The sequence below is a fragment of the Rhinatrema bivittatum genome, chromosome 3, assembly GCF_901001135.1.
Source record: "Rhinatrema bivittatum chromosome 3, aRhiBiv1.1, whole genome shotgun sequence".
NCBI lineage: Eukaryota > Metazoa > Chordata > Amphibia > Gymnophiona > Rhinatrematidae > Rhinatrema > Rhinatrema bivittatum.
The window spans coordinates 15,492,554-15,519,708 of NC_042617.1; the positions used below are offsets into that span (position 1 = coordinate 15,492,554).

The window sequence follows — 27,155 nt, forward strand, 5'->3', positions numbered from 1 at the left end:
ATTGTCCGCTCAGTGTGCTGCAGCAGTCAAAAAAGGAAACAGAATGTAAGGAATTATTAGGAAAGGAATGATTAATAAAACAGAAAATGTCATAATGCCTCTGTATCGCTCCATGGTGAGACCACACCTTGAATACTGTGTACAATTCTGGTCGCCGCATCTCAAAAAAGATATAGTTGTGATGAAGAAGGTACAGAGAAGGGCAACCAAAATGATAAAGGGGATGGAAGAGCTCCCCTATGAGGAAAGGCTGAAGAGGTTAGGGCTGTTCAGCTTGGAGAAGAGACGTTTGAGGGGGGATATGATAGAGGTCTTTAAAATCATGAGAGGTCTTAAATGAGTAGATGTGAATCGGTTATTTACACTTCCAGATAATAGAAGGACTAGGGGGCATTCCATGAAGTTAGCAAGTAGCACATTTAAGAGTAATCAGAGAAAATTATTTTTCACTCAACGCACAATAAAGCTCTGGAATTTGTTGCCAGAGGATGTGGTTAGTGCAGTTAGTGTAGCTGGGTTCAAAAAAGGTTTGGATAAGTTCTTGGAGGAGAAGTCCATTAACTGCTATTAATCAAGTTGACTTAGGGAATAGCCACTGCTATTAATTGCATCAGTAGCTTGGGATCCTCTTAGTGTTTGGGTAATTGCCAGGTACTTGTGACCTGGATTGGCCACTGTTGGAAACAGGATGCTGGGCTTGATGGACCCTTGGTCTGACCCAGTATGGCAATTTTTTATGTTCTTATGTTCCAGGGCCTGATATGACAAGGGCTCACCCAGGTCTTATTGTGGTCCCCATCACACAGGGTATAAAGGAAACCTAGGTCAGATGGTGCCATTTTACAGAGTGGAGTTAGCGAGGCAGAAGTAAGTGGGGATTGATCCCACCTTGAGTAATCATCAGCATTTGCTGGATCCGGGTAAACAGTAGGGGTGTGCATTCGTATTGACCGCATATGTAAAACGCTACGCATATTTTTTTTTTAACTTAAAAAAGTGATGTGACATAAACGATCGGATTTCCCACATATCCAACATAGCTATGTTGGATATGTGGGAAATCACAATTGTTGAGCCAAAATAAAAATTTAAACCCCCTCACCCTCCTTAATCCCCCCCCCCCAGACTTACCACAACTCCCTGGTGATCGAGCGAGGAGTGAGGACGCCATTTCTGCAATCCTTGGCGAGAAGCATGTGACGTCGGCGCCACGTCGAGTGACGCGGCGTCACGTGATTCCCGGCGAGTTCGCGCCGGAAGGCTCGTTCGGCCCAAAAGGAACTTTTGGCCAGCTTGGGGGGGTCAGGAGGCCCCCCCAAGCTGGCCAAAAGTTCTTTTTGGGCCGAACGAGCCTTCCGGCGCGACAACGCCGGGAATCACGTGACGTCGGCGCCACGTGATTCCCGGCGAGTTCGTCACTCGACGTGGCGCCGACGTCACATGCTTCTCGCCAAGGATTGCAGAAATGGCGTCCTCACTCCTCGCTCGATCACCAGGGAGTTGTGGTAAGTCTGGGGGGGGGATTAAGGAGGGTGAGGGGGTTTACATTTTTTTTTTTTTTGCACATATGGACATATACCCAACTCATTTAATTTTTTTTATGTCCATATTGACTGCAAATGGGACCCCCTTTGGACATATTGACATATGGACATAAACATTTGCTCTGCACATCCCTAGTAAACAGTTATGGGGTAACTTTGGGAAAGTGCCGTGATGGGTCTTGATGCTTTTAGGAGAAGAGTGGAGATCAGAGGGTTCGTGACTCAGGGCTATAAGCCCCTTTTTTTGTTTGGGTAGGGGGGTCATCCTAATCAGCAATACTTAGATCATACTGCTGCCTGGAACGTACATGCAATTTCTGGCTGCAGTAACTGCTTAACATATTTACCAGGAGCATAATGCCTTTCAGTAAATATTGCATTATTGTCCATACACTAACAAGTATTATCACACACCCTTCAGTAAATAGGCTGCTTATTGCTTTTTGTTGCTCCTGCTCATTTTATTTTCAGACATTCATTATCTCACTAGTCTTACATATATGAATCCAGTAAGACTGCTTGTTTTTAGAGAAAATGAACTAACTTACCTGTAATGTTCCATCTCTGATAACTGCAGCTCTCTCTTATAGGGAGTTGTTTTTTATCACTTAATACTTTTCCTAATCATGATAGCCAATCTGGAATCATTCATGGCCCTTTCTGCACATGGTCAGAAACGTGTTTTGAAAACCTCTTCAGATATTCCAATAATGCATGACCATGTGATCAATACATGTGACTCAACTGAGCCTGTGTCATCAGAGAACACACATTATAGATAAGGGATTTCACTGTGTAGAATAAACTTTTCTTTGAAAGAGAAAGTGGACCATTTAGTACGATACCTATAATTATGAATGTAACACAGTTTGTTTCCTTATTACTTTGCTTATAGATCTCTAATTTATTTGCTCGTGATGAGCTGGATGAGATCACACAATCACTGATTTCAGTAATGAAAAGAGAGATGCCTCGTCACCCTCCAACATATGATAATCTTTATGAATATTTTATATCACGGGCCAGGAAGAACCTGCATGTTTTACTCTGCTTTTCACCAGTGAGTTTTTCTGCTGAAATCATTACCTTTGGTATTGTATTGGGGAGAGTCCTCCAACTCTGTAGTGCAATACAAAACAGGACTGTGAATAAATTGGGGAGATGCAGATTCAAATTCCCCCTTCCATTGACTCTGTGAGTCAGAGGAAGTCATTATACTCAGATATAGATTACAAGCTCTAATCAGCAAAATCCATGCAGTTGGATGATTTATTGTTCTTATGTACATTTATTTTATTTAACATTTTTTATATACCGATAGCCGTATGCACATCGTACCAGTTTACAAGGAACAGGCAGCAGGCCAGAAAAAGGCATTGACAGTGCTATAGAACATACTGTACCTATGATATAAAAAGTAGAAATCACATATGTTTTTGGTCTGACTTGCCTTCCTTCAAAACGGTTCTGATGCATGAGTTATAAAACTGAGGTGTCACAGATCTTCATTTTTCCCAATTGCTCTCTCTGCCATCTATTCCCTCTCTGCCATCTATTAAACAACTTGAACCTTAAACACTACCTTTATGCAGATGATGTCCAGATTGTGATACCAATTAAAGAATCCATTAAAAAACCCCTCGATCTTTGGGAATATTATCTGCAAGAAATCAACTCCCTCCTTTCCAGTATGAATTTAATCCTAAATTCCTCAAAAACGGAACTCCTTCTAATATCATCTGAGATTAGCCACACCCCTACAATCCCTCCAACTAATCTACAAACAACAAAAGTAAGAGATTTGGGCGCAATCATCGATAACAGGCTTAACTTAAAAGCATTCATAAACCAAACCACTAAAGACTGCTTTCATAAACTGAATGTTCTAAAAAGAATAAGACCTCTGTTCCACATCCATGACTACAGGACTATCCTACAAGCAATAATCTTCTCCAAGTTAGACTATTGCAATTCTTTATTATTAGGTACCCCATCAACACATACCAAACCGCTACAAATGGTTCAAAATACGGCAGCTAGAATTCTAACAAATACAAGGAGAAGAGAACACATCACCCCGATCCTTAAAGATTTACACTGGCTGCCAATCCATTTCAGAATTCTTTATAAGTCAATCACCATAATCTATAAATCCATCCAACAAATCGCTCCTCTCAACCTACAAATCCCTTTCATAAAGCATACTTCCTCCAGACCCATAAGAGAGTACTACAAAGAGTCTCTGCAGGTACCACCTTCCAAAACTTCCCTCCATATAACTTATAGAGATAGGGCTTTCTCCACAGCAGGACCCACTCTTTGGAATTCCATACCAACGGAACTTAGACAAGAACCCTGCTTATTGACATTTAGAAAAAGACTCAAAACATGGCTTTTCAAACAAGCCTTCCCAGACTCAGACTAAAAACAATTCTCTCCGATATTCAAATTCCAAGCAACAATTCTCTTTTATAACCATCCTGATAATCTTCCCCTACACTTTATAAACATCCAGAATCTTCATTACTTATGTTTTCTTCCTCATTGTTAAAAACTGCATTTTTGAACTGAACAATTCATTGTAAATCATTCACTTCCATCTTTGGAAACTTTACCATTCTACAGGTTAATACAACATGTTAAAGTTCCTATCTTTTCTTCTTCTTACTCCTAGTTGTACGTATCCTTGTTTATTGTAACTGTATTTATAATATGTATATTACATATTTGGTTCTATGTTCCAGTTATTACCCCATTGTTTACTGTAAACCGGCTTGATGTGATGTTATCACGAATGCCGGTATAGAAAAAATCAAAAAAATAAATAAATAAATTGCAGCATAAGTCTGCTTGTGCCTACAGATCTCAGCATCTTGGTACACATTTCTAGATGTTACTGTTTAACAGCTGGGATTCTGTCCCTCTGTGAGACTGTGAATGCTGTCCGACAACATCCCAAACCGCAGCCGAAAATTATATAATGGAATCAAACCCAGTATCCCACATTGCAATCCACAGCATTGCCACTAGATCTTCAGACTGTTCTTGAGATTAGGAATTTAAATTTAATTATTTGCCTTTCCAAACCCAAGCTCAAGGTGAGTTTCATTTCATCTTGCCCCAGAAGATTTACAGTCTCAGTTTTTGCCTGTGGCAATGGAGGATGACGAGACTTGCCTAAGATCACAAAGAGTGACAGAGGGAGAAGCTAGATTTGAATCCTGGTTTCCCTGCTTCTCAACTCACAGCTCTAATCACTGACAGCTACTATTCCACTATCATGAAATTCCTTGGGGAGTTGCAGGTCACTGGTTCCCCTTTGAAAAATTGGACTGTCAGGTGCACCTGCCTTGAAGCATGCAATTATACACAGAGATTTCCAAATGAAATCTCCAAGTATACTTTAACTCCCCCAACATGTTTCTACCCCTTTTTTATACAGGTAAAAGCACATATTCTCTGAACAACATGTATAATTTTACCTGCAAAGGGGAGAGCAATATTCAAATAGTCACTTCACCCTCCATTGCCTCAGATACAATCTTAGGGGTATATTTACTGAGCCTCAATAAGGGCCTGATTTTAAAAAGCATTTACTCGAATAAAACTAGGTTTTACTCGAGAAAATCCACTTTATTTGAGTAAATGGGCTTTTGAAAATTGCTACATTAGTATGTTACATTTACATGTGTAACTCCTTTGAAAATTATCCCTATATGTTTCACGCACAAAAAAAAGCATTTATCACATTAATTTTGAAAGATTTGCACATGTACAAACTATCAAATGTGCCACATATGTGCATAAATGCTATTTTATAAACCTCTAACATATACGTACAAGTAATGGTGTGTGATTAAATCTGCTTGCATAAAAAAGGGGCGGGCCAGGAGTGTTACAGGCGAGAACATTTACACACATAGATTGGAATTGTATATCCTGTCAAAGTGGCTCACTCTTATCTGGTTTAAGTGAAAATAAAATTCTTTCCCTGTACGTACCCGGATCAGTCCAGACTCCTGGGATTTGCCTCCCCTCCAGTTGATGGAGACAGAGAAAGCTTTGACTGACTCTGCTCTATATTCTGAGGTGCCACCTGCAGTCCGTCAGTATTTCTCTGTCTCCAGCAGATGGTGGAGGTGCAAAATCCTACAGTCTGTGGTAGTTTACTTTAAAAAAAAAAAAAAAAAGAGATTGAAGTAGGCAGTTTAAGGTTGCTTAGGTTTTTTTGTTGGTCAGGAGCTGGCTCTTTAAAACAAACAAAAAAAAGAGATAGCGAGTCTAACAGCTCAAACAGCCGTTTTCACTGCCTCCCAGGGGGTTGCTAGGTTCTGAGGGACCATCCCCCCTGGTTCTTGAGGCCGCCAGAGTTGGAGAGGTTGAGGACCCTGCATCCATTCCTGGCGAGGGTGATATTGGGGAGCCCAGCTCACTCACCCTAATTGGTGCAGGACCCGCGGAGCAGTTAAGTAAAAAAAAAAAAAAATTAAGACATTTTCTCCTGGCGGTTGCCGCGAAGGCAGTATTGGTCCGGCGCTATTTTTACCTCCGCGGGGGGGGGGGGAGGGGATTTTAGCAGCCTGTGACGCAGGTTTTATTCTTTCCTCTTTCCCGCGCTAATTCGCCGATGCCGTGTGGTGTGGGCAGCCATGCGTGTTTCTTGAGACGGCCTGTGCTCTGCGTGCCTCCCTGGAGGGGAGGGCACGTCAAATGGGGCCGCAAAGGTGGCGATTCGGCCGGTCCGCATTTCGGGAAGGAGGCAGCGTCTCAGTTCCCCTTCTCTGGACCCATGCCCGCTCAGCATGGGAACACAAGCTATTTTAAGCACTTTTCACGCGGCAACGCTGCTGGCATTGCAGGGTGGGTCAGATCCCCCTCTGTTGTCCCCACAGCAGGCAGCACCCGGGGGGACATCTAGAAGATGTGAATAAAGAGAAGAGGCATGCGGGTGGCTTGAGGGAATGATGGCTACTACCTGGAGATGAATATCCTTATTCAATAATGCGACTCCAACATTGCTCTATGCTTCAATGGCAAGAGGAAATGTGGAAAAAAGGATTTGCAACCACATAAAAGCAGGGGAGTAGCTTGCTTGTTACGGCGGTTACTACCCCAAACCAAAAATACCTGATACTTCACTTTCAACGCAAATCCAGCATAACTCTCTGCTTCAACGGCAGGGGAGGAAGTTTGACACTTCACACATATCCAGCATAGCTCTCTGCTTCAATGGCAGGGGAGGAAGTTTGACACTTTACACATATCCAGCATAGCACTCTGCTTCAACGGCAGGGGAGCAAGACTGATATTTCACTTTCAATGCATAGCCAGCATGGCTCTCTGCTTCAACAGCAGGTGGGAATGAAGAAAGGTGGATCTATATTCAGGCAACAATCAACAAGGACTGAATTACATAGTCTGAATAAACAGATAAGCATGGGTGTAGCTTGCTTATTGCGGTGGTTAATACCCCTAACTAATTAAGCTATTTCACTTAGATGCAGTTCCAACACTGCTCTCTACATTAATGGTGGGGGTGGAAGGGAAATAGAATAAAAAAAGGTTACTAAGAGCCAAGAGAAACAGATAAGTATGTGAGAGAAAAAAAAAGTGCAAAAGCTTGCTGGGCAGACTGGATGGGCCGTTTGGTCTTCTTCTGCCGTCATTTCTCTGTTTCTATGTTTCTATGTGACAGGCATCGGGGAGGAAGGACTTGAGGAGACCTCTTCCTCCTCCTCCTTTTCTACAGACTTTCGGGCCGATACAGTAAAAGTTGCGGGAGAGCAGGCGAGCATCCGCTCTCCTGGCGCACGCACAGGCCACTCTCCTGTGCGTGCGATTTAGTATCGGCCCGCATGCAAATGAGGGACCGTGGTAAAAAGAGGCGCTAGGGACACTAGCGTGTCCCTAGCACCTCTTTTTTGACAGGAGTGGCGGCTGTCAGCGGGTTTGACAGCCGACGCTCAATTTCGCCGGCGTCGGTTCTCAAACCCGCTGACAGCCAGGGGTTTGGAAACCAGATGCCGGCAAAATTGAGCGTTCGGTTTTCAACCTGCGAGCCGCGGGCCGATTAAAATTTTTTTTTTTTATTTTAAATTATTTTTAACTTTTGGGACCTCCGACTTAATATCGCCATGATATTAAGTCGGAGGGTGTACAGAAAAGCAGTTTTTACTGCTTTTCTGTACACTTTCCCGGTGCTGGCAGAAATTAACACCTACCTTTGGGTAGGCGCTAATTTCTGAAAGTAAAATATGCGGCTTGGCTGTACATTTTACTTACTGAATCGCGCAGGAATAACTAATAGGGCCATCAACATGCATTTGCATGTTGCGGGCGCTATTAGTTTCGGGGGTGTTGGACACACGTTTTCGACGTGCTATTACCCCTTACTGAATAAGGGATAAAGCTAGCACGCCGGAGTGCACTGTACTGTATCGGCCTGTTTAGGTTCCTGCACAAGCCCTATAAATCGCGGAAGGTGCATAAGAAACACCCAGGGGGTGGTTCTATGATGCTGCCTGGGGCCCATCTCTCCAAACGTTTGAGACCCCTGGAACAGAGCTCAAGGCCATGGGTCAAGCATCCTCTTAGGCCCGGAGCAGCTCACTCTCAGGAGGAAGCGACCTCTGAGGACTCCAATCCGGATGAGCAAGGTCCCCGGGACAAGCCCTCTCCGGGGGGCAGATCTTGGGGATGATCCGGACCACAAAAGCAGTACTAATCCTTACATGGCGTATGGAGATGATCCCAAGGTGCTCTGTCTTTTTCGGAGGGATGAGCTAAGTCCTCTTATTCCGGCGATTGTAACAGAGTCGGCCATTGAAGCCCCACAGAAGGACTCCAGGAGAGATGATATAGATCCCGTGATGGTGGGCTTCAGGGGTTAGACTATGTCTTTTCCCTTCCACCTTTCTGTCACAACCTGCTGTTACGGGAATGGTACACCCCGGATTTGGGCAATGGACAAGCTGTACCGTTGCCAGAAGAGGTTTTGGAGGACTTGAAGATTCCGAAGGTCGATGCAGCTGTGTCTGCGGTCACTAAAAAGACTACTATTCCGGTGACGGGAGCCACGGCCCTTAAAGATCTTCAGGACCACAAATTGGAGGTAGAGCTCAAGCGGATTTTCGAAGTGTCCATCCTAGGAGTGTGAACTGCCATGTGCAGCAGCTTTGCCCTGTGAGCGGGTATAGTTTTTGCAAAGCAATCCTTCCCTCTCCGAGGAAGAGGCGGTTCAGGCAGGATGCTTAGAGGCAGCAGTGGCATACAGCGCTGATACTTTATACGACCTCCTGCGGACTTCGGCTCGATCCATGGTTTCGGCTGTTTCTGCCCTTAGGCTCCTGTGGTTGAGAAACTGGTCGACGGATGTATCCTCTAAGGCACAGCTCGGCTCTCTACCCTTCAAGGGTAAGAAGCTATTTGGAAAGGACCTGGAAGATATGATTCAGTCCTTAGGATAGAACAAAGTCCATAAGCTGTCGGAGGATCGGCCCAGGACTCAGAACTCCTTTTCCTCGCACACCTGCTTTCGAACAAATCGGAGATTCCGCTCTTCTTGGCCGTCTGGCCCTCCTGCGAGTCAGTCTTTGGGGAGGCAGCAGTCTTGGTCACAGTCCTTTCGTGGACGTTGTTTTGCAAGACCTAGGATCCCCCATGCAGCAGGGGGAGTTAAACCTGCCCAATGAAGTGAAGCTGGTACATTCCCTGGTTCCAGTGGTAGGAAGCAGATGGTCTCTGTTCTACAGGGAATGGACCAAATGGAAGTCAGACCAGTGGGTCCTCAAGGTGATAAGTCAAGGTTACGCTTTAGATTTTGTTCGTCAACTGCGAGCTCGGTTTCTTGTCTCCCCGTGTTCCTACAAAGAGAAGCGTCAAGCAGTACAGGACACACTGCAGTGTCTGCGGGATCTTGGGGCATCATTCTGGTCCCTCGGTCAGAGCAGCGGAGGGGTTGTTACTCCATTTACTTCTTTGTGCCAAAAAAGGAGGGGACGTTTCAGCCCATTATGGACCTCAAGACTGTCAACCGCTGTCTCTGAATCCCCAGGTTCCACATGGAGACCCTCAGATCGGTCATTGCCTCGGTACACAAGGGAGAGTTCCTCGCGTCCCTGGACTTGACCAAGGCATGCCTTCGCATCGGCATCTGCTCCGATCACCAGAGGTTCCTGAGGTTCTGCATCCTGGGACAACATTTTCAGTTCCGAGCTCTACAATTCAGACTAGCCACGGCTCCCAGGACCTATACCAAGGTATGGTTGTAGTGGTGACACAACTCGGGAAGGAAGGTCTTCTAGTCCATCCATATCTGGACGACTGGCTAATTCGGGCAAAGACGGAGTCTCTTTGTCGTTCGACGGTTCACAGCGTCCTCTCTCTTTTACAGTCCCTAGGCTGGGTGATCACCTTCGACAAGAGCCACCTAGCTCCCTCATAATCATTGGAGTTCCTAGGAGCCTTGTTCGACAAGCATCAAGGGAGAGTATTTCTTCCTGAGCACTGCCTTCTCAAGTTGCAAGGACAGATTCAAGATTTGTTGGCCAATCATACTCCAAGAGTAAGGGATTATTTGAGGGTCCTCAGCTTGATGACTTCCACCCTGGAATTGGTTCCTTGGGCCTTTGCTCATATGAGACCACTACAGCCCATATTGCTTTCTTGCTGGAACCAGTGTCCGAACAATATCACCTTCCCCTTCCCCTTATGGAGGCGGCTTGGTCCAGTCTAGATTGGTGGTTACTGGCAGACAATTTGCGATGTGGAGTGCCTCTGAAAGTTTCCACGAGGATGGTGGTCACCACAAATGCCAGTCTCTCCAGCTGGGGATCAGTCTGTCAGGGGACATCAGTCCAGGGCCAATGGTCCACGTCAGAGGCCCAGTGGTCGATCAATCATCTGGAAACCAGGGCTGTGCAGTTGGCATTGCTGGCTCTTCAGCCCCTCCTGCAGGGACAGTCCATACGAGTTCTGTCCGACAACGCGACCGTGGTGGCGTATATCAATCGTCAGGGAGGAACCAAAAGTCAACTGGTGGTGCTCGAGGCGCAGCAGCTGATAATCTGGGCAGAACAACATCTAGTCAGCATAGCAGCCTCTCACATCACCGGGGTCGACAATGTTCAGGCCGACTTTCTCAGTTGTCATCTCCTCAACCCCGGAGAATGGGAGTTACGCAAAGAGGCCTTTCAGAGGCCTCTTTGCATAACTCTTTCAGAGGTGGACCTTATGGCAACGTTTCGGAAATCCAAAGCCCCTTGGTTTTTCAGTCGGAGGCGAGAATGGGAAGAGGAAGGGGTGGATGCCCTAGTGGTTCCCTGGCCAAAGGACGTTCTTTTCTACGTGTTTCCACCCTGGCCTCTGATCGGCAGAGTACTGAGACGAATAGAGGCTCACCTGGTGGAGGTCATTCTAGTGGCTCCAGAGTGGCCATGACGTCTATGGTTTGTGGATTTGGTCAGTCTGATGGTGGACAGCCCCTTGCAGTTTCAGGATCTCCCAAACCTTCTCTATCAAGTTCCCGTTTGTTTGGAAGAGGTCGAAGCTTTTGTCTAGCAGCATGGCTTTTGAGGGGCGCCATCTAAAAAACAAGGGTTATTCAGATGCGGTAGTGGCTACTCTTCTGTGTTCGCATAAGACTTCTACCTCCCTGGCCTATGTCAGGATATGGGGTGTGTTTGAGTCTTGGTGCGTGCAGCATCAGTTAGCTCTTACGCGAGCTTCTGTGCCCAATATTTTGTCTTTTTTGCAAGCCGGCCTGGCTAAAGGTTTGTCCTGCAGTTCCTTATGGGTACAGGTAGCAGCTCTTGGTTGTTTTCCTGGTAAGTTCAACGGCATGTCTTTGGCAGCACATCCGGATGTAGCGCGATTTCTCCGGGGAGCTAAGCATTTGTGTCCTCCATTCAGGAACCCTTCTCCTTCTTGGAGTCTGAACTTGGTGCTCAAAGCCCTATGTGTGGTGTCCTTTGAGCTTCTCAAGAGGGTGACTTTGAAGGATCTTATGTTGAAGGTGGTATTTCTTGTGCTATTTCTTCTGCGCGCAGAGTATCGGAGCTTCAGGCCTTATCCTAATCCTTTCTTAGGATTACCAATGCGTGCAAGTCCTTGAGGACTGTGCCTCCCTTTCTGCCAAAGGTGGTTTCCTCCTTTCATGTAAATCAGTTGGTGGAGCTTCCAGCTTTTCCCGCATTGGACCGTTCTGATCTGTCTTCTGGGGAGCTCAAAAAGTTAGATGTGTTATGTTGCAATACCTGGAGGTAAACCAACAGTTTCCGTATGTTAGATCATTTGTTTGTGCTCTGGAGTGGTCCCAGAAAAGGACATAAGGCATCCAGAGCCACTATTGCTCGATGGTTGAAGGAGGCCGTTGAGTCAGCGTATCTTCTCACTCATTGATCGCCTCCAGTTGGTTTGGGGGCTCATTCTACTCGTTCGCAAGCGACATCGTGGGCGGAGTGTCAACAAGTTTCTCCACAGGAGATTTGTAAGGCAGCAACTTGGAAGTCGTTACATACATTTGCCCGGCATTACCAATTGGATGTCCAGGCTCCAGGCTCAGCTGGTTTTGGGGAAGGAGTTATCCGAGCGGGACTATCAAGGTTGCACCAAGTGTAAAACAACTCTGGAACATCCCAGGAGTCTGGATTGATCCAGGTACATTTAGGGAAATGAAAATTGGTTCTTACCTACTAATTTTCATTCCTGTAGTAACACGGATCAGTCCAGAGTCCTGCCCATTTAGGCATAGAGGTTTCGGAGAGTCCGCTCGTTTACTGTTTTTAAGGCAATCTGCAGAGAAGTGTTTACAGTATTTTACAATTTTTGGCAAGTTTTCAGATGTTCTCGTGGGTTCTGCTTCCACTTGGGGGTTTGTGAGTTGGATGGTTCTATCCTCACCTGAGTGGGGTGTAGTCCCAATTCAGTTTTGTTAGTTACTTCAGATTTGCTGGGGTATTCTGCTTTGATATCGATTAATACTGACAGACTGCAGGTAGCACCTCAACATATAGGGCAGAGTCAGTCAAAGCTTTCTCTGTCTCCATCTGCTGGAGGGGAGGCAAAACCCAGGAGTCTGGACTGATCCGTGGTACTACAGGAATGAAAATTAGCAGGTAAGGACCAATTTTCCTTTATAGCCAAATACCAACTGGAGGAGTTCAGGCTGAAGAACCAGGGAGGTGATAGATGACCTAGAGATAGACTGAGCAAACTGCTGGAGCAGTTGGTAAAATTGGTCATTTCCTTCATGTGTGCGTGTGTAAAAGCCAACAAGTGCTAAGGAAAATATGTGAGTTCAATCGCCACATGTAAATGATTAAAATTAGGAGCCCAAATACTCATGTATGGGAGATTTGCCTCACTTATCCAGATACATTTTGACTTCTCTGGGTAAGTGGTGGCTTTGCTGGCACTTAGCCAGTTAAGTCTCAAAACCCGCTAAAGTAACATAGCCAGATGTTACTTTAGCCAGATGAGTGTTAAAACACTGCTCATTTGGCTAAGTAATATAGCAGGATATGTGTTATAACACTACTTATCTGATTATGTTTAAAATACATGACGCATATAAGTAAATGAAATGAAAAGGAGTTAATTTGTACAATGCAGCTAGCAGAGACTGCAGTGTACAAATCAATTCCTCTTGTTAGAATTTTCATCACTTATAAGGTCTAAAATTCTTTAATGATGTCAATTTTACTATGAATACCTCTGAATGTTTCTGTAACACCACCCCCCAACCCCAAACCATCTCCTGAAAACTCACCCCGATTCAAAGTGCCCCTTTACAATGGTCCATATATTGAGTGTCAGGCTGAGCCTTATAAAGAGAGTCTCTCTCTCTCTCTCTCTCTCCCCAGACCTACACAAATACTTTTTAAAATAGCACGTATCTTTATGCACATTTATGGATGCATACATGGCCCTTTTAAAATCTCCCTGAAAGACTTTTGAAAATGGTCTCCTATGCATGTATACTGTTCTGAAAATACTTGCCGTTGCATGTACTTAGAATCACCGGTTTGCTGTTACCTCTACTAGTTCATCCAGTCCTTCTCCATTTCACCGAGACTCTCTAGCACTTCACCTGAATTCCCACTGGTTCACCCAGACTGCCCACCTTAAGCTGCTAAAAAATTACAAGTCTGATTTCAATTGCACAAGTCCTTTAGCAGGTGTAAAAATGTTTGGAAAATTCAGTAATGTTCCAAATTAACTTGTGCACTTACTTCTGAAACCTGTCCTAGAATACTCCTAGAGTGCATCTGGTTAAATATACGCACTTGCTGCAATTATGCAAGTACATTTGAGGTTTATAAAATAGCATATTTGCACATACATGCTACTTACATACATACTGATGAATATTCAGAAGAGTTACACATGTAAATTAACACAATGCAGCTATTTTCAAAAGTCATTTACCTGCATTAAGTATACTTAACGTTGGTAAAACCTATGGACAACACAATGGTGTATATTGTAGCAATTTTCAAAAGCCCACTTACATGGATAAAGTGCATTTACACATATGAAACCCAGTTTTAATACTATTTTTACACATGAAGCCCCTTTGAAAATTCACTCCATTGATAAAAGAAACCATTTTTGTTGTTTGCTGTTAAATATATTCTGGGGGAAAGGAAGCATGTAGCTTGCATTTATGTGACTTCTTAAAGCATTATACAGTGCATCTCTGGTAAAATATCAAATAATAAGGCCTGATTCACAAAGACTTTTTTTTCCCATTCTGCATCTATGGGAAAGAAAGCATAGAAAATCTGGTCCATAGTTTACTAACCAAATAAGTGACACGACATTGAGAGGAACATGACAATATCAGATCTAACACTTACTTACTATAGAACTGATCTGTATGCTATTTAGTATGTTGTAAACGAACAGATTTACGTTTCAATCATTTATTATATTTATTTAAATGTGTTACCATTTGTAGGTTGGTGAGAAGTTCCGTGCTCGTTCTTTGAAATTTCCAGGTTTGATATCTGGTTGCACAATGGACTGGTTCAGTCGCTGGCCTAAGCAGGCTTTGGTGGCAGTATCCAATTATTTCCTTACTGGATTTCATATTGCATGCACTGCTGAAGTTAAAGCGCAAGTAGTAGAGACTATGGGTACATTTCACGACAACGTCTCTTTAAGCTGTGAGAATTATTTCCAAAGGTAAATCAAACTGGATTTAGAAATAGTATTGGTATAGTCACCACCAATAATTACTGTTTGTGTCCTCCTCTGACTATAATCTTGACATAGATTGTTAGATAAATCACATGCAAATGCTGAAGAATATCCCCTATTTATTTATTTATTTTACCAATTTCTATTCCACCAATCTGGAAATCTAAGCATAAAAGAGGAAGCCATCATTGTACATAATCAGACTTTCTCACATCCCGGTTGCCATTTTAAATCGGATCTAGGTCACTAATCAAATGTCACTATTGTGTAACCTGCAAGGGTTGCAAGTGGTATAGATACCACAGGAATTTCTAGTTATATATAGCATAAAACCATTTAAGGGTTGTAAGTGGTGGAGATTTCTAGATATACATTTAATATTATGTTATAGGATGTTATCTGCGCTGCACATGCATTTTTAATGAGTGAATGAATATGAATGTAGTGTTTTGTGACACATGACACATTTTTATGTGATTGTGATATAAAATTATTAATAAAGTTTTGTTACCTCTCTTATGTACATGTGATATTATAGTGTTGTTGAGAGGATAAGTAAATGTCACCCAACGTGTACACCTTAAGTACAAATATTGCCATTTATCCAGCTAAGGGGGTTATTTTCCAAGCCGCGATAGGCTGGCTGCAGGCAATCGCCCGACCACCCCCTGCTTCCCCCCTGTAGTGCAGGGTTCATCATTCCGCACAGAATGATAAATCCTGGCCTAAGTTTGCCGGATAAATATCTTCTTCCCATTATTCCCTAATCCCACCCACCACTTAGCCAGCTAACTAATTAGCCGGGTAAGTAATTATCTAGCTAAGTGGCAGTGGCTGAACAAAGCCGGATATTCAGATGCTGTTACTTAGCTAGCTAAGTTGGAGCTTATCCCCCTAATTGGTGCTGAATATCGACCTCCATTTTATGTCTACGGGAAAATGATTACTAAATAGGTCCCTAGTAAGGCAGAATGAGGGAAGCTTTCTGAATTGCTTCCACCTCTGCTGTACCTGTTCTCTAGACAGAGATCGGAGACCATTCCAATATAAAAAGAAACCATGTGGGGAAACTTGCAGACCTGCAGATACTTTCTATTCTCCCAGGACAAGCAGGATGGTAGTCCTCACATGGGAGTGACATCATCGATGGAGCCCTATCACGGAACACTTTTGTCAAAATTTCTAGAACTTTGAATGGCACACTGAGCATGCCCAGCATGCCATAATCCCTGTAGCCACAGGGGTCTCCCTTCAGTCTCTTTTTTTCCGCACTGCAGTTTGCCTCACAGTTAGGAGCTCTGTGAGAATTTTCTCACCACTTTTCCTCACAGAAAAGCTTGAAGGTATTATCTCAAAAAAATTCCCTCATAAGGGTCTCCCATCGCGACACAGTTTCTTGATGTAATTTTCCATCGTCTCCAGTCGGTTCCTGCTACCTTGTTCTCAGTTCCCGCAGGCCACCGACCGTTCCATGGCACCTTTTTCGCCATGGTGACAGGCTTTAGAAAATGCCCAGAGTGTCCGCGCACAATGTCCATCACTAACCCGCATGATGTCTGTGTGCTATGCCTCGGCCCATCATACAATGTACGGCGGTGTCCTAGCTGCGCTCAAATGAACCCGAAGGACAGGCATGACCGTTTGGACAAAATGGAGTCTCTTTTCAAGGTAAAACTAACTCCATCGACTTCTGCACAGTCATCACCAGCAGGAAAATCTTCTTCCATCGAAAAAACACGCCGGGAGCAGCAAAGGGGCAGTGACCGTCCGTCACTGACACCTTCCAGGGCATCGGTAGTGTCTTCCTCCGTGCTGGATAAGGACTGGTCTGAGCACTGAGGGAAACACTGGCACTGGCATCAACACAATTCCACACCCGGTGCTGGCACTGACACTGCATCGGCTTCGATGGCCATCGAGCCGATTGCGAAGAGGGCCCGGGGAGAGGAGCCTCCATCCTCCTCTGTACCCGAGACCCCAAGACATTCCCCACTGATACCGGTGCCAGGTACTGAACCCCCACAGATTCCTGTGGAGGTGCCAGTAGCACCTAGCCTGCCTCCCCCTGTAGCTGCGCTGCCTACACCAGCTTCCAGGGAGGAGCTGGATGTCCTTGTCCATCAGTCGGTCCTCGATGCCTTCCAGAACCTGCAACCGCCATCGATGCCGGTTCCCATTCCAGCACCGACACCAGGGCCGTTGATGTTTGCACCTTTGCTGGACCGCCTTGACATCCTCATTGGTGCCCTTCTGACCCAGCCTGTGCCATCGGTACCGAGTTGATCTTCTGAACCTCCAAAGACCCCAATACCCATTCCAGGATCCTTAGAGGACGAGAACATGGACTCTAGTCCTACTCCAGATCTGCTTCTATCGATGCTGGAACCGGTTCCAGGTCCATCGGGGCTCTTGGGATTGAAGCGCCCAAGGTTCCCTTCAATGCCATCGATGCCGTTGAAGCCTCCATCGATGCCGTCACATCCTCCATCGATGCCGTTGCATCCTCCATCAAGGCCATCGAGGCCTTCATCGATGCCTACACATCTTGGAGTAACAGACTTTCTCCTTCCTTTGTGATCTCAACCAGAGATCCCTTATGATCCATGGGAGGATGTTGACAAGGACACTTCCACAGACGACATACTCTCAGAACCTTCTCCTCCAGAAGAAAGGAGATGGTCCCCTCCAGAAGACCTCTCCTTTGCTGCCTTCATAAAAAAAAAATGTCCGAAACCATCCCTTTTGACCTGGTCACTGAAGAGGACACCCGTCACAAGATGTTAGAAGTCCTTCAATTTGTGGATGCCCCCAAGGAAATTACGGCCATTCCAGTCCATGAAGTGCTCCTAGATCTGCCACATCCCCTATGGGAGCACCCTTGCACTGTCCCACCAGTCAATAGGAAGACAGATGAAACATATTTGGTCCAGCACACTCCAGGTTTTCAGAAGCCACAGCTACCTCACCAATCAGTGGTAGTGGAATCTGCGCAGAAGAAGGCCAAGAGATTGTGCCCTCATTCTTCAGCTCCCCCTGGAAAGGACCAAAGGTTTTTGGACAGCTAGGTCGTAAAATCTTCCAGGGCTCTATGCTAGTGTCACGCATAGCTGCCTATTAGTTATATATTTAATTAATTTCTAAACATCATCATATTTATGCAACAGTAATAGCAAAATGTAATTTGTATTTTTTTTGGAGTTAACCTCATATAAAATGGCGGGCTTTGTTCAATTCAATTAGCCCTGTCAGCCATACAGTACTTGTGCGGTCACTTCGATACCATTTTGATACCAAACCGTCACTATTATAATCATAGGTTACTCCAGTTTACATTTTTTTAACGTTTTTTTATAGTTTTAGCTTATTTTCACCTATTGTAAGGCAGTAATATTAAGGTAGCACTTATCATATATAAGCGGTGCAGCGGGAATATCTGGCTGGCTGGCGATGGCCCGACACGGCTCGTGTTTCTGACAGCTTCTTCAGGGACCCGAAACGTGCCAGTTCTATGGTAAAAGGTTATAAAATATCAGCTTAATATAATTTTAGATACAAAACGCTGCTTAGTTGCAATATACATACTATTTCCTCAGTCTGCCCAGGAACGATTCTGCTACCCGGCTGCAATGTTACACGGTGACAGCTGGATCCGCCATTTTGGAAAGCTGTATGTTATATACCTGCCTAAGTGGTTTGCGGGACAAGTGTATGACATTTTATTTATTTATTTATTTATTTTATTTATTTAACATTTTTCTATACCGACATTCGCACGAGACATCACATCGGTTTCCAGACAACAGCAAAATCAGCCAACAGGGCTTTACATTGTAACTGATATTTTAACTGGGGGGGAGGAGGGGGAAGGGGCAGGGCAGTAACTTGGAGCTAATGAGTATGCTGGGAACAGGGGAGGGGAGTACAGGGTTAATTTACAAAAAGCAGGAGTAATGTACATGCTATATACAATCTATTATGGAAGCCATGTGGCCCAACAATGTGAGGAATTGATGGGCTAAGGCTGTTTTCCTTGTGTGCAGAGATGTAGCTAGTTTGGAGAGTATGTCTGTGCGGTTGTTGGGCAGGAAGGCCTTTGCAACTGTGGTGTCCAAATCTGCTTAATGATATGGTTAACTGGCCTTCGCTTATTTAAACCTTTGATTGGCGTCTTATCATTATGATAAGACGCCAATTATGATAAGACGCCAATCAAAGGTTTAAATAAGCGAAGGCCAGTTAACCATATCATTAAGCAGATTTGGACACCACAGTTGCAAAGGCCTTCCTGCCCAACAACCGCACAGACATACTCTCCAAACTAGCTACATCTCTGCACACAAGCAAAACAGCCTTAGCCCATCAATTCCTCACATTGTTGGGCCACATGGCTTCCACAGTCCACGTCACTCCTATGGCCAGGTTAGCCATGAGAATAACACAACAGACATTGAAATCTCAGTGGTTTCAGGCCACTCAACCTCTTTCATCCCTGATCCATACCACCAACCAGCTGTGCCTGTCGCTTCTCTGGTGGACAAACAGAAACAATTTGCTGACAGGTCTACCCTTCCAGCAACCAGTTCTCAAGTGACCTTAAACACGGATGCATCCAACTTAAGTTGGGGGGCTCATATGAACAACCTTCAAACTCAAGGGGCTTGGACACAACTCGAAGCTTAGTTTCAGATCAACTTCCTGGAGCTTCGAGCCATACGTTACGCTCTATATGCATTCCAGGACTGCCTTTCACACAAGACTGTTCGCATACAGACAGGCAACACAGTTGTAATGTGGTACTTGAACAAACAGGGAGGAACAGGCTCTTATCTCCTCTGCCAAGAAGCTGTGCAGATCTGGGCCTGGGCCCTTGCACAATCCATGCATCTCCGGGCCACTTATCTGTCAGGCATAATGAACGTAGTAGCAGATCGCCTCAGTCGACAGTTCTATCATCACGAGTGGTCTCTGGATCCTGTGGTATGAGGAGAATCTTCCAGCGCTGGGGTCAACCAACAATCGACCTTTTTACATCCGAACTGAATCACAAAGTGGACAGATTCTGCTCCCTGCACAGGCAACAAATACATTAGCCATGGACGCCTTCGCTCGCCCCTGGAACACAGACCTCCTAATCGTGTATTCCCTGATACCGCTGATAACCAAAACTCTCATAAAACTACAACAGGACAAAGGGTCAGTGATACTCATAGCCCCCTACTGGCCTCAACAAGTATGGTTTCCCATGCTTCTTGACCTCTCCAATCGAGAACCAATTCACCTGGGCACAGCGCCTACTCTCAAAGCTCAGAACCAAGGCATGTTATGCCATCCAAACCTTCAGACCCTATCTCTCACAGCCTGGATGTTGAAAGCCTGATTCTACAACTGCTCAGCCTTTCAACTAATGTCTCTCAAGTGCTTGTAGCTTCACTAAAGCCTTCCATATGAAAATCCTATCTTTCTAAGTGGAATAGAGTGACCAAATGGTGCACTCAAAAAAGTATCGACCCCTTTTCCTGTCCCATTCCATCTCTATTAGACTATCTCTGGCATCTTTTAGACTCTGGTCTCCAGACTTCCTTGGTACGGGTGCACCTCAGTGCCATTTCAGCGTACCACAAGGGAGTAGGGGATGCCCCAATAATGGCGCAACCCCTTGTGAGTCAGCTTGTGAGGGGTCTATTGCATCTTAAGCTCCCTCTCTGGCCACCAGTCATTGAATGGGACCTAAATGTAGTACTTGCAAGACTCATGCACGCCCCATTTGAGCCTTTGCACTCCTGTGATGTTAAATTTCTTACATGGAAAGTTCTTTTCCTAGTAGCCATTACATCTGCTCAAAGGGTTAGTGAGTTACAAGCACTTGTCACATACTCACCTTATACCAAATTTCTTCATGACCAAGTGGTCCTCCGCAGTCACCCTAAATTCCTTCCCAAGGTGATAACAGACTTTCACCTGAATCAATCTATAGTCTTGCCCACCTTTTTCTCAAGGTCCCACTCTCACCAGGGCAAGAGGGTTTTACACACCTTGGACTGTAAACAAGCACTTACATTTTACTTAGACCGCACTGCAGTCCATAGGAAATCCACCCAACTCTTTGTTTCTTTCGATAAAAACAAACTGGGAGTTGCAGTGGGCAAAGAAACTCTCTCCAACTGGCTAGCAGACTGTATCAAATTCTGCTATGAGAAAGCAGGCCTTCCTCTTCAGGGACAAGTGAAGGCGCACTCAATAAGAGCAATGGCAATGTCAATAGCACTAGAGATGTTTCGTTTTTCTGGGTCGGGTCAGGTTTCAGTTCGGGCGCTTCATGGGAAAACTTGTTTTCCGGCAAAAACGAAGCTGAAACCCGAACACGAAATCGGAAAAATGAATAAAAAAAAAATCCGAATCGGAAAAAAAACCACCCCAACCCTTCAAATTTACTGTTTTACAACCACCCCACCTCGGGCTGCGAAGGAGAACAACCAGGCAGCTCCTGCCACAAAGGTAAGTGCCTGCTCGTGGCTGGACACGCGAGCAGGAGTGCAACACAAAGTCAATTTCTTTTTTATAGATTCGTAATAGATAACTATAAGTATTTTTGTGTTAGAACTTTTTGTTTTTCACCAAGCATGTTCTTTTTTTTGTAATGATGTTTTTAGTAGTCATAGTTGTTTCAGTACCATGGTGCATTTGGCTTTTCTTTTATGACGACTGCCTTAATGGGAGCTATGTGATTTAATGTGTTAGTAATAGCCTCATTCCAAGATGACACTGTTTCATTTATATTTTTGAGCATTTTCTGTTGGCATGTTAGAAGTAAAAGCAGAAATAAATTTGTCAGGGGACACTTGTTTTCTTTTATGTACTATCTTTGGGAGGATTTTTTGCCGGATATGAGCTATTTAACACAAGAGCAAAAGAAATTAAATGATGATCTGACCATGAGATAGATTGGATCTCAAACTTTGTAGTAGGAATAGAAACAGAATGTGGGTTGTAGAAAATTAAATCTAGCGAGTGCCCATGGGAGTGAGTGGGATCTTTAATGAACTGATTCTCCTAAACCAGACACGGCATCTAAAAAAGAAACTGCTGTAGAAGAAGATGGCTGTGTATTCCAAGTCCATAAAAGTCTTGCCCTCATAATTTGTTGTTTGAATCCAGTTCCCCATTAGCTCTTGTCGATGAAGCAGAGAGCAATGTTGAGTTGCATCAAAAGTACCAGATTTATTGGTTATGGGTAGTAACCACCACATCGGTAAGCTACCCCCATGCTTATTTGTTTTCCCAGACCATAAAATTCAATGTCCTTGTTGCTTGTTATCTGAATCTAATTCACCTTTTCCTCTTTTCTCCCTGCTGTTAAAGCAGAGAGCAATAATGGAGTTGCATCAACAGTATGAAGGCTTATTGGTTAAGGGTAGTACCCACCACACCAGCAAGTTACCCCCATATACACTTTTCCTCATTTCTATCCTCTAGCTTTTAGGCCTCCACAGTGTTTACCCCATGCCTCTTTGAATTCTTTCATTGTTTTTGTCTTCACCATCTCCTCCGGAAGGACATTCCAGGCATCCACCACCCTCTGCGTGAAGAAATATTTCCTAACGTTGGTTCTGAGTCATCCTCCTTGGAGTTTCATTTTGTAACCTCTAGTTTTACTGATTTCTTTCCAACAGAAAAGGTTTGTCAATTGTTCATCATTAAAACCTTTCAGGTATCTGAAGGTCTGTATCATATCTCCCCTGCACCTCCTCTCTTCAAGTCATTTTGAAAATGACCCTCTAAATGCACTGGAAATGGCAAATATATTTATATTTTTCTCTGAACCTTACTAACATTTATTTATTATATAAAATAACTCAAATTCCCAACTGCTTTCATTCTACATTGCATCTTCATTGGGGTACCCTCGATATACCCTAAAATAGAACTGAAATGTTGATAAGGGATTTAAACAGATTTATGTGACAAACAACTGTTACTGGATTTTGACATGCTTGATATTTTTTACATTGCTTTGGATTAAATATGCATATTTTTGCAGATTATCTGTTTACAATATTGTGTTCTACTTTGTGTGTACTGGAATTGTTTCCTTTGTAACTTATTTCTTTGACCTTTCAGATTTCGACGAAGAGCCTATGTGACACCAAAATCTTATCTATCTTTCATAGCTAGTTATAAAATTATTTATTTAGAAAAATATAAATATATTAATGAACAAGCAGAACGCATGAACATAGGTAAGATGAATGGGATAAACATTTAGTACTGTTTTTCTAAAATTGGAAACCTAATAGCAGATTTGATGTGACTGATTTATTTCTAGACATTTGATATTCTGCCTTTTTTGGCCTCAGGGTGGATTACAAAACAAGTTTTAACTAACAGTTAGAGTACATTGGTTGAAGGTCATTTACAATCACAGTTGAATCAAATTTACAATGGATAGCATTGAGAGGCCAGGATGTATAATTTATAATCCTTACTTTACAGTTCAGGCAGATAGGCTGGAACGACTGAGTGTCTCTCTAAGGGAAGATGTGGCCAGAGTCATGCCTAGTGTTTTTCCTGAAAGTGAGGTAAAACAGCTTGAAGTGTAGGTTTAGCATTATCTTGTTCCAGAATTTTGGACAGTAATTCCTGAAGGCACAAAATCTCATACAGGATAGACTAGTAGATAGTAAAGATAGGGAGGAGAGAAGAGCCATTTTGTATGATCAGAGTTCTCTAATGGGAGCGAGGGGAAAACAAGGGGATTTCCCCCCTTTATTTTTTATGTTTTCAAAGAAAAATCAGACAATAATTATAGTCAAGAATATTAGGAAATTTTTTTCAACAAGTATTGTATCACACTATAAATTGCCTCCAGAAACAGACCGCATATCTGGAGAGAAAAAGCATTTAAGTGTAATAAAAAGAAAACACTACCTAATTATATAAGGACCTATAAAGCATATGATTGGTTATCCATTACATCTAAAGGGGCAGTTCTGTTTTGCAAAAAATGTTCCAAATGGATAGAATCCAAAAAACCATATTGTATTCCTTGGTACTTAAGAATGCACTTACAGGGAAATCTCAATTCAAATGATGCACCTAAGCTAAAACTCTAGGGTTCTTCAAAAGAAAAACCCTACAACTAGCTTGTGTCTCTCTCACCACATCTAGAAATACAGAAATATTTTGACCCATAAAACATTTTTTTAGTCAAAAGAAAAGATGCAGAGTTCACTGCTTATCAGACTCTTTAGAAAAAATCACTAAAAGAGTAGCTCTCTCAATTGTTTCTGAGCTAGATTGCTCCACAAAGGCAGAGATATCTAAATTAAGAGAAGAAGGAATTCCAACCAAATTAGGAGATGAAAGTTTCTTATGGTCTGGCAAGTAATGCACTTCAGTAACATAGGGAATCATCTCTTTAGAAACCTTAAGAAATTCTAAATAAAATGTCCATAACATTTCCTTAGGGGAAATGAGAGGACATTTAGGAAAATTTAAGAAATGTAATTAAGTCTTTGGAGATTATTTCCAATATTTTCCAGTTTATGGTGGATAGACTGTGTGTCCCTAATAAGTGCAACATCACATTCTTATAGTTTGACACATTGATTTTTAAATTCTTTAATTTTCTCATTGTGTTTTGTATAGTCTGAGAATGCTCATTTAAACATAGAAAACTTCTTTAAGTAAGGAGTCAATCTTGTTAGAAACAGACTGGTCCATTTTGGTGATAGCACTCCACAACACTTCCAATGATATTTCATGAGGCTTTTCCATTGAAGAATATCTAACCAACTCTGGATGAGGTATCACACCTCCTAACAGGGGTCTCTCCCTACCCACAGGGAGAGAGGAGGTGGGTACGCTCTTCCCTCCAGACGCACTGACAGAGACACCTGAAGCCATAATGAAAGCCTGCAGAGGTATAGGTCCAAATGGGCTCAGAGAGACCCTAGTCTCATCATGGAAGGAGCTGGAAGTTCCAGTTCCTACTCTGCCCGTTGCTTGTGGTTTAAAAAATTATCAATCATCAATTGTGGTGAGGGAGAAGAAGCTACTGATGCGGAGGGGAGAATACGAAGGTTCCCTTTTCTCTTCTTCTCTATAGCAGGATCAAGAAACTGAGAGAGATGCCAAAAGAAAAATTCACCAGGGGCGCGCCCCTTTGGAATACGGCTTAGGCGTCCTGGTGGTTGCATGCCGCTGTGTGCCACTTTTTATGATCTCAGGCAGGTCAGTGGTGGGAGGGCCAAACGAGCAGATGGTCACAGTCTCTCTCTCTCTTCCACCTTCTTTCCTGTACGCCACTTTTTATGCTCCGAGGTAGGTCCCCATGGTAAGGGGAGGCAGTGCCAGTGCAGGGAGGGCCAAACAAGCAGATGGTCACAGTCTCTCTCTCACTTCCACCTTCTTTCCTGTGCACCACTTTTTATGCTCTGAGGCAGGTCCTCATGGTAAGGGGAGGCTGCGTCAACTGGGGGGAGGGCCAAACTAGCAGATAGTTACAGTCTCTCTCTCTCCCCAAAAAGAAGTTGAGAGAGATATTCAGGGCCTTGTTTATTCATACACTTGTAGATGAAGCAGATGGTTTTGAAATATATCCTGCTTTTGACTGGAAGCCAGTGCAACTACTGTAGTATTGATTTTGTGTGGTCAATTCCTTTGGACCCTACCAAGAGTCTAGCAGCTGTATTCTGTGAAATGTCACTAAAACAGCGAGTTGCAGTAGTCAATTTGGTGGGTGATTTATTTTCCCATCGATAGCAGGGCTGAATTAGCCATGCTTTCTGGGAAGCGCCGCGATCCCGGGTAGGCGGAGTTTCTCTTAACTGATCACAGAGTTTTCAACTCTGTGCGTCTGCGCGGTCATCTTCCCATGCAGTTCCCTCACCACTTTTCAGAAGGCGTTTGACAAAGTCCCTCATGAGAGGCTTCTACGAAAACTAAAAAGTCATGGGATAGGAGGCGATGTCCTTTCGTGGATTACAAACTGGTTAAAAGACAGGAAACAGAGAGTAGGACTAAATGGTCAATTTTCTCAGTGGAAAAGGGTAAACAGTGGAGTGCCTCAGGGATCTGTACTTGGACCGGTGCTTTTCAATATATATATATAAATGATCTGGAAAGGAATATGACGAGTGACGTTATCAAATTTGCAGATGACACAAAATTATTCAGAATAGTTAAATCACAAGCAGACTGTGATACATTACAGGAGGACCTTGCAAGACTGGAAGATTGGGCATCCAAATGGCAGATGAAATTTAATGTGGCAAGTGCAAGGTGTTGCATATAGGGAAAAATAACCCTTGCTGTAGTTACACGATGTTAGGTTCCATATTAGGAGCTAGCACCCAGGAAAAGGATCTAGGCATCATAGTGGATAATACTTTAAAATCGTCAGCTCAGTGTGCTGCAGCAGTCAAAAAAGCAAACAGAATGTTAGGAATTATTAGGAAGGGAATGGTTAATAAAACGGAAAATGTCATAATGCCTCTATATCGCTCCATGGTGAGACCACACCTTGAATACTGTGTACAATTCTGGTCGCCGCATCTCAAAAAAGATATAGTTGCGATGGAAAAGGTACAGAGAAGAGCAAGCAAAATGATAAAGGGGATGGAACAGCTCCCCTATGAGGAAAGGCTGAAGAGATTAGGGCTGTTCAGCTTGGAGAAGAGATGGCTGAGGGGGGATATGATAGAGGTCTTTAAGATCATGAGAGGTCTTGAACGAGTAGATGTGACACGGTTATTTACATTTTCGAATAATAGAAAGACTAGGGGGCATTCCATGAAGTTAGCAAGTAGCACATTTAAGACTAATCGGAGAAAATTCTGGAATTTGTTGCCAGAGGATGTGGTTAGTGCAGTTAGTGTAGCTGGGTTCAAAAAAGGTTTGGATAAGTTCTTGGAGGAGAAGTCCATTAACGGCTATTAATCAAGTTTACTTAGGGGCGGATTTTAAAAGCCCTGCTCGCGTAAATCCGCCCGGATTTACTCGAGCAGGGCCTTGCGCGCCAGTGCGCCTATGTTCCATAGGCCTACCGGCGCGCGCAGAGCCCCGGGACTCGCGTAAGTCCTGGGGTTTTTCGAGGGGGGCATGTCGGGGGCGTGTCGGGGGGTGTGTCGGATCGGCGCAGCGTTTTGGGGGCGGGATGCGGCATTTCGGGGGTGGGCCCGGGGGCGTGGTTTCAGCCCGGGGTGGTCCGGGGGCGTGGCCGCGCCCTCCGGAACCGCCCCCAGGTCGCGTCTCGGCGCGCTAGCGGCCCGCTGGCGCGCGGGGATTTACTTCTCCCTCCGGGAGGCGTAAATCCCCCAAAGGTAGGGGGGGGTTTAGACAGGGCCGGGAGGGTGGGTTAGGTAGAGGAAGGGAGGGGAAGGTGAGGGGAGGGCGAAAGCGAATTCCCTCCGA

General features: G+C 44.1%; 1 protein-coding gene across 1 annotated transcript in view; it reads left to right on the forward strand.

Annotated features, from left to right (window-relative positions):
- DNAH8 (dynein axonemal heavy chain 8) overlaps positions 1 to 27,155 on the forward strand; it is a 1,926,251-nt gene that overhangs the window by 1,393,658 nt on the left and 505,438 nt on the right. Inside the window, 3 exon segments of the mRNA XM_029592920.1 lie at positions 2,440 to 2,604; positions 14,503 to 14,729; positions 22,863 to 22,981. Of these exon segments, the coding sequence (XP_029448780.1) occupies positions 2,440 to 2,604; positions 14,503 to 14,729; positions 22,863 to 22,981 (511 nt within the window).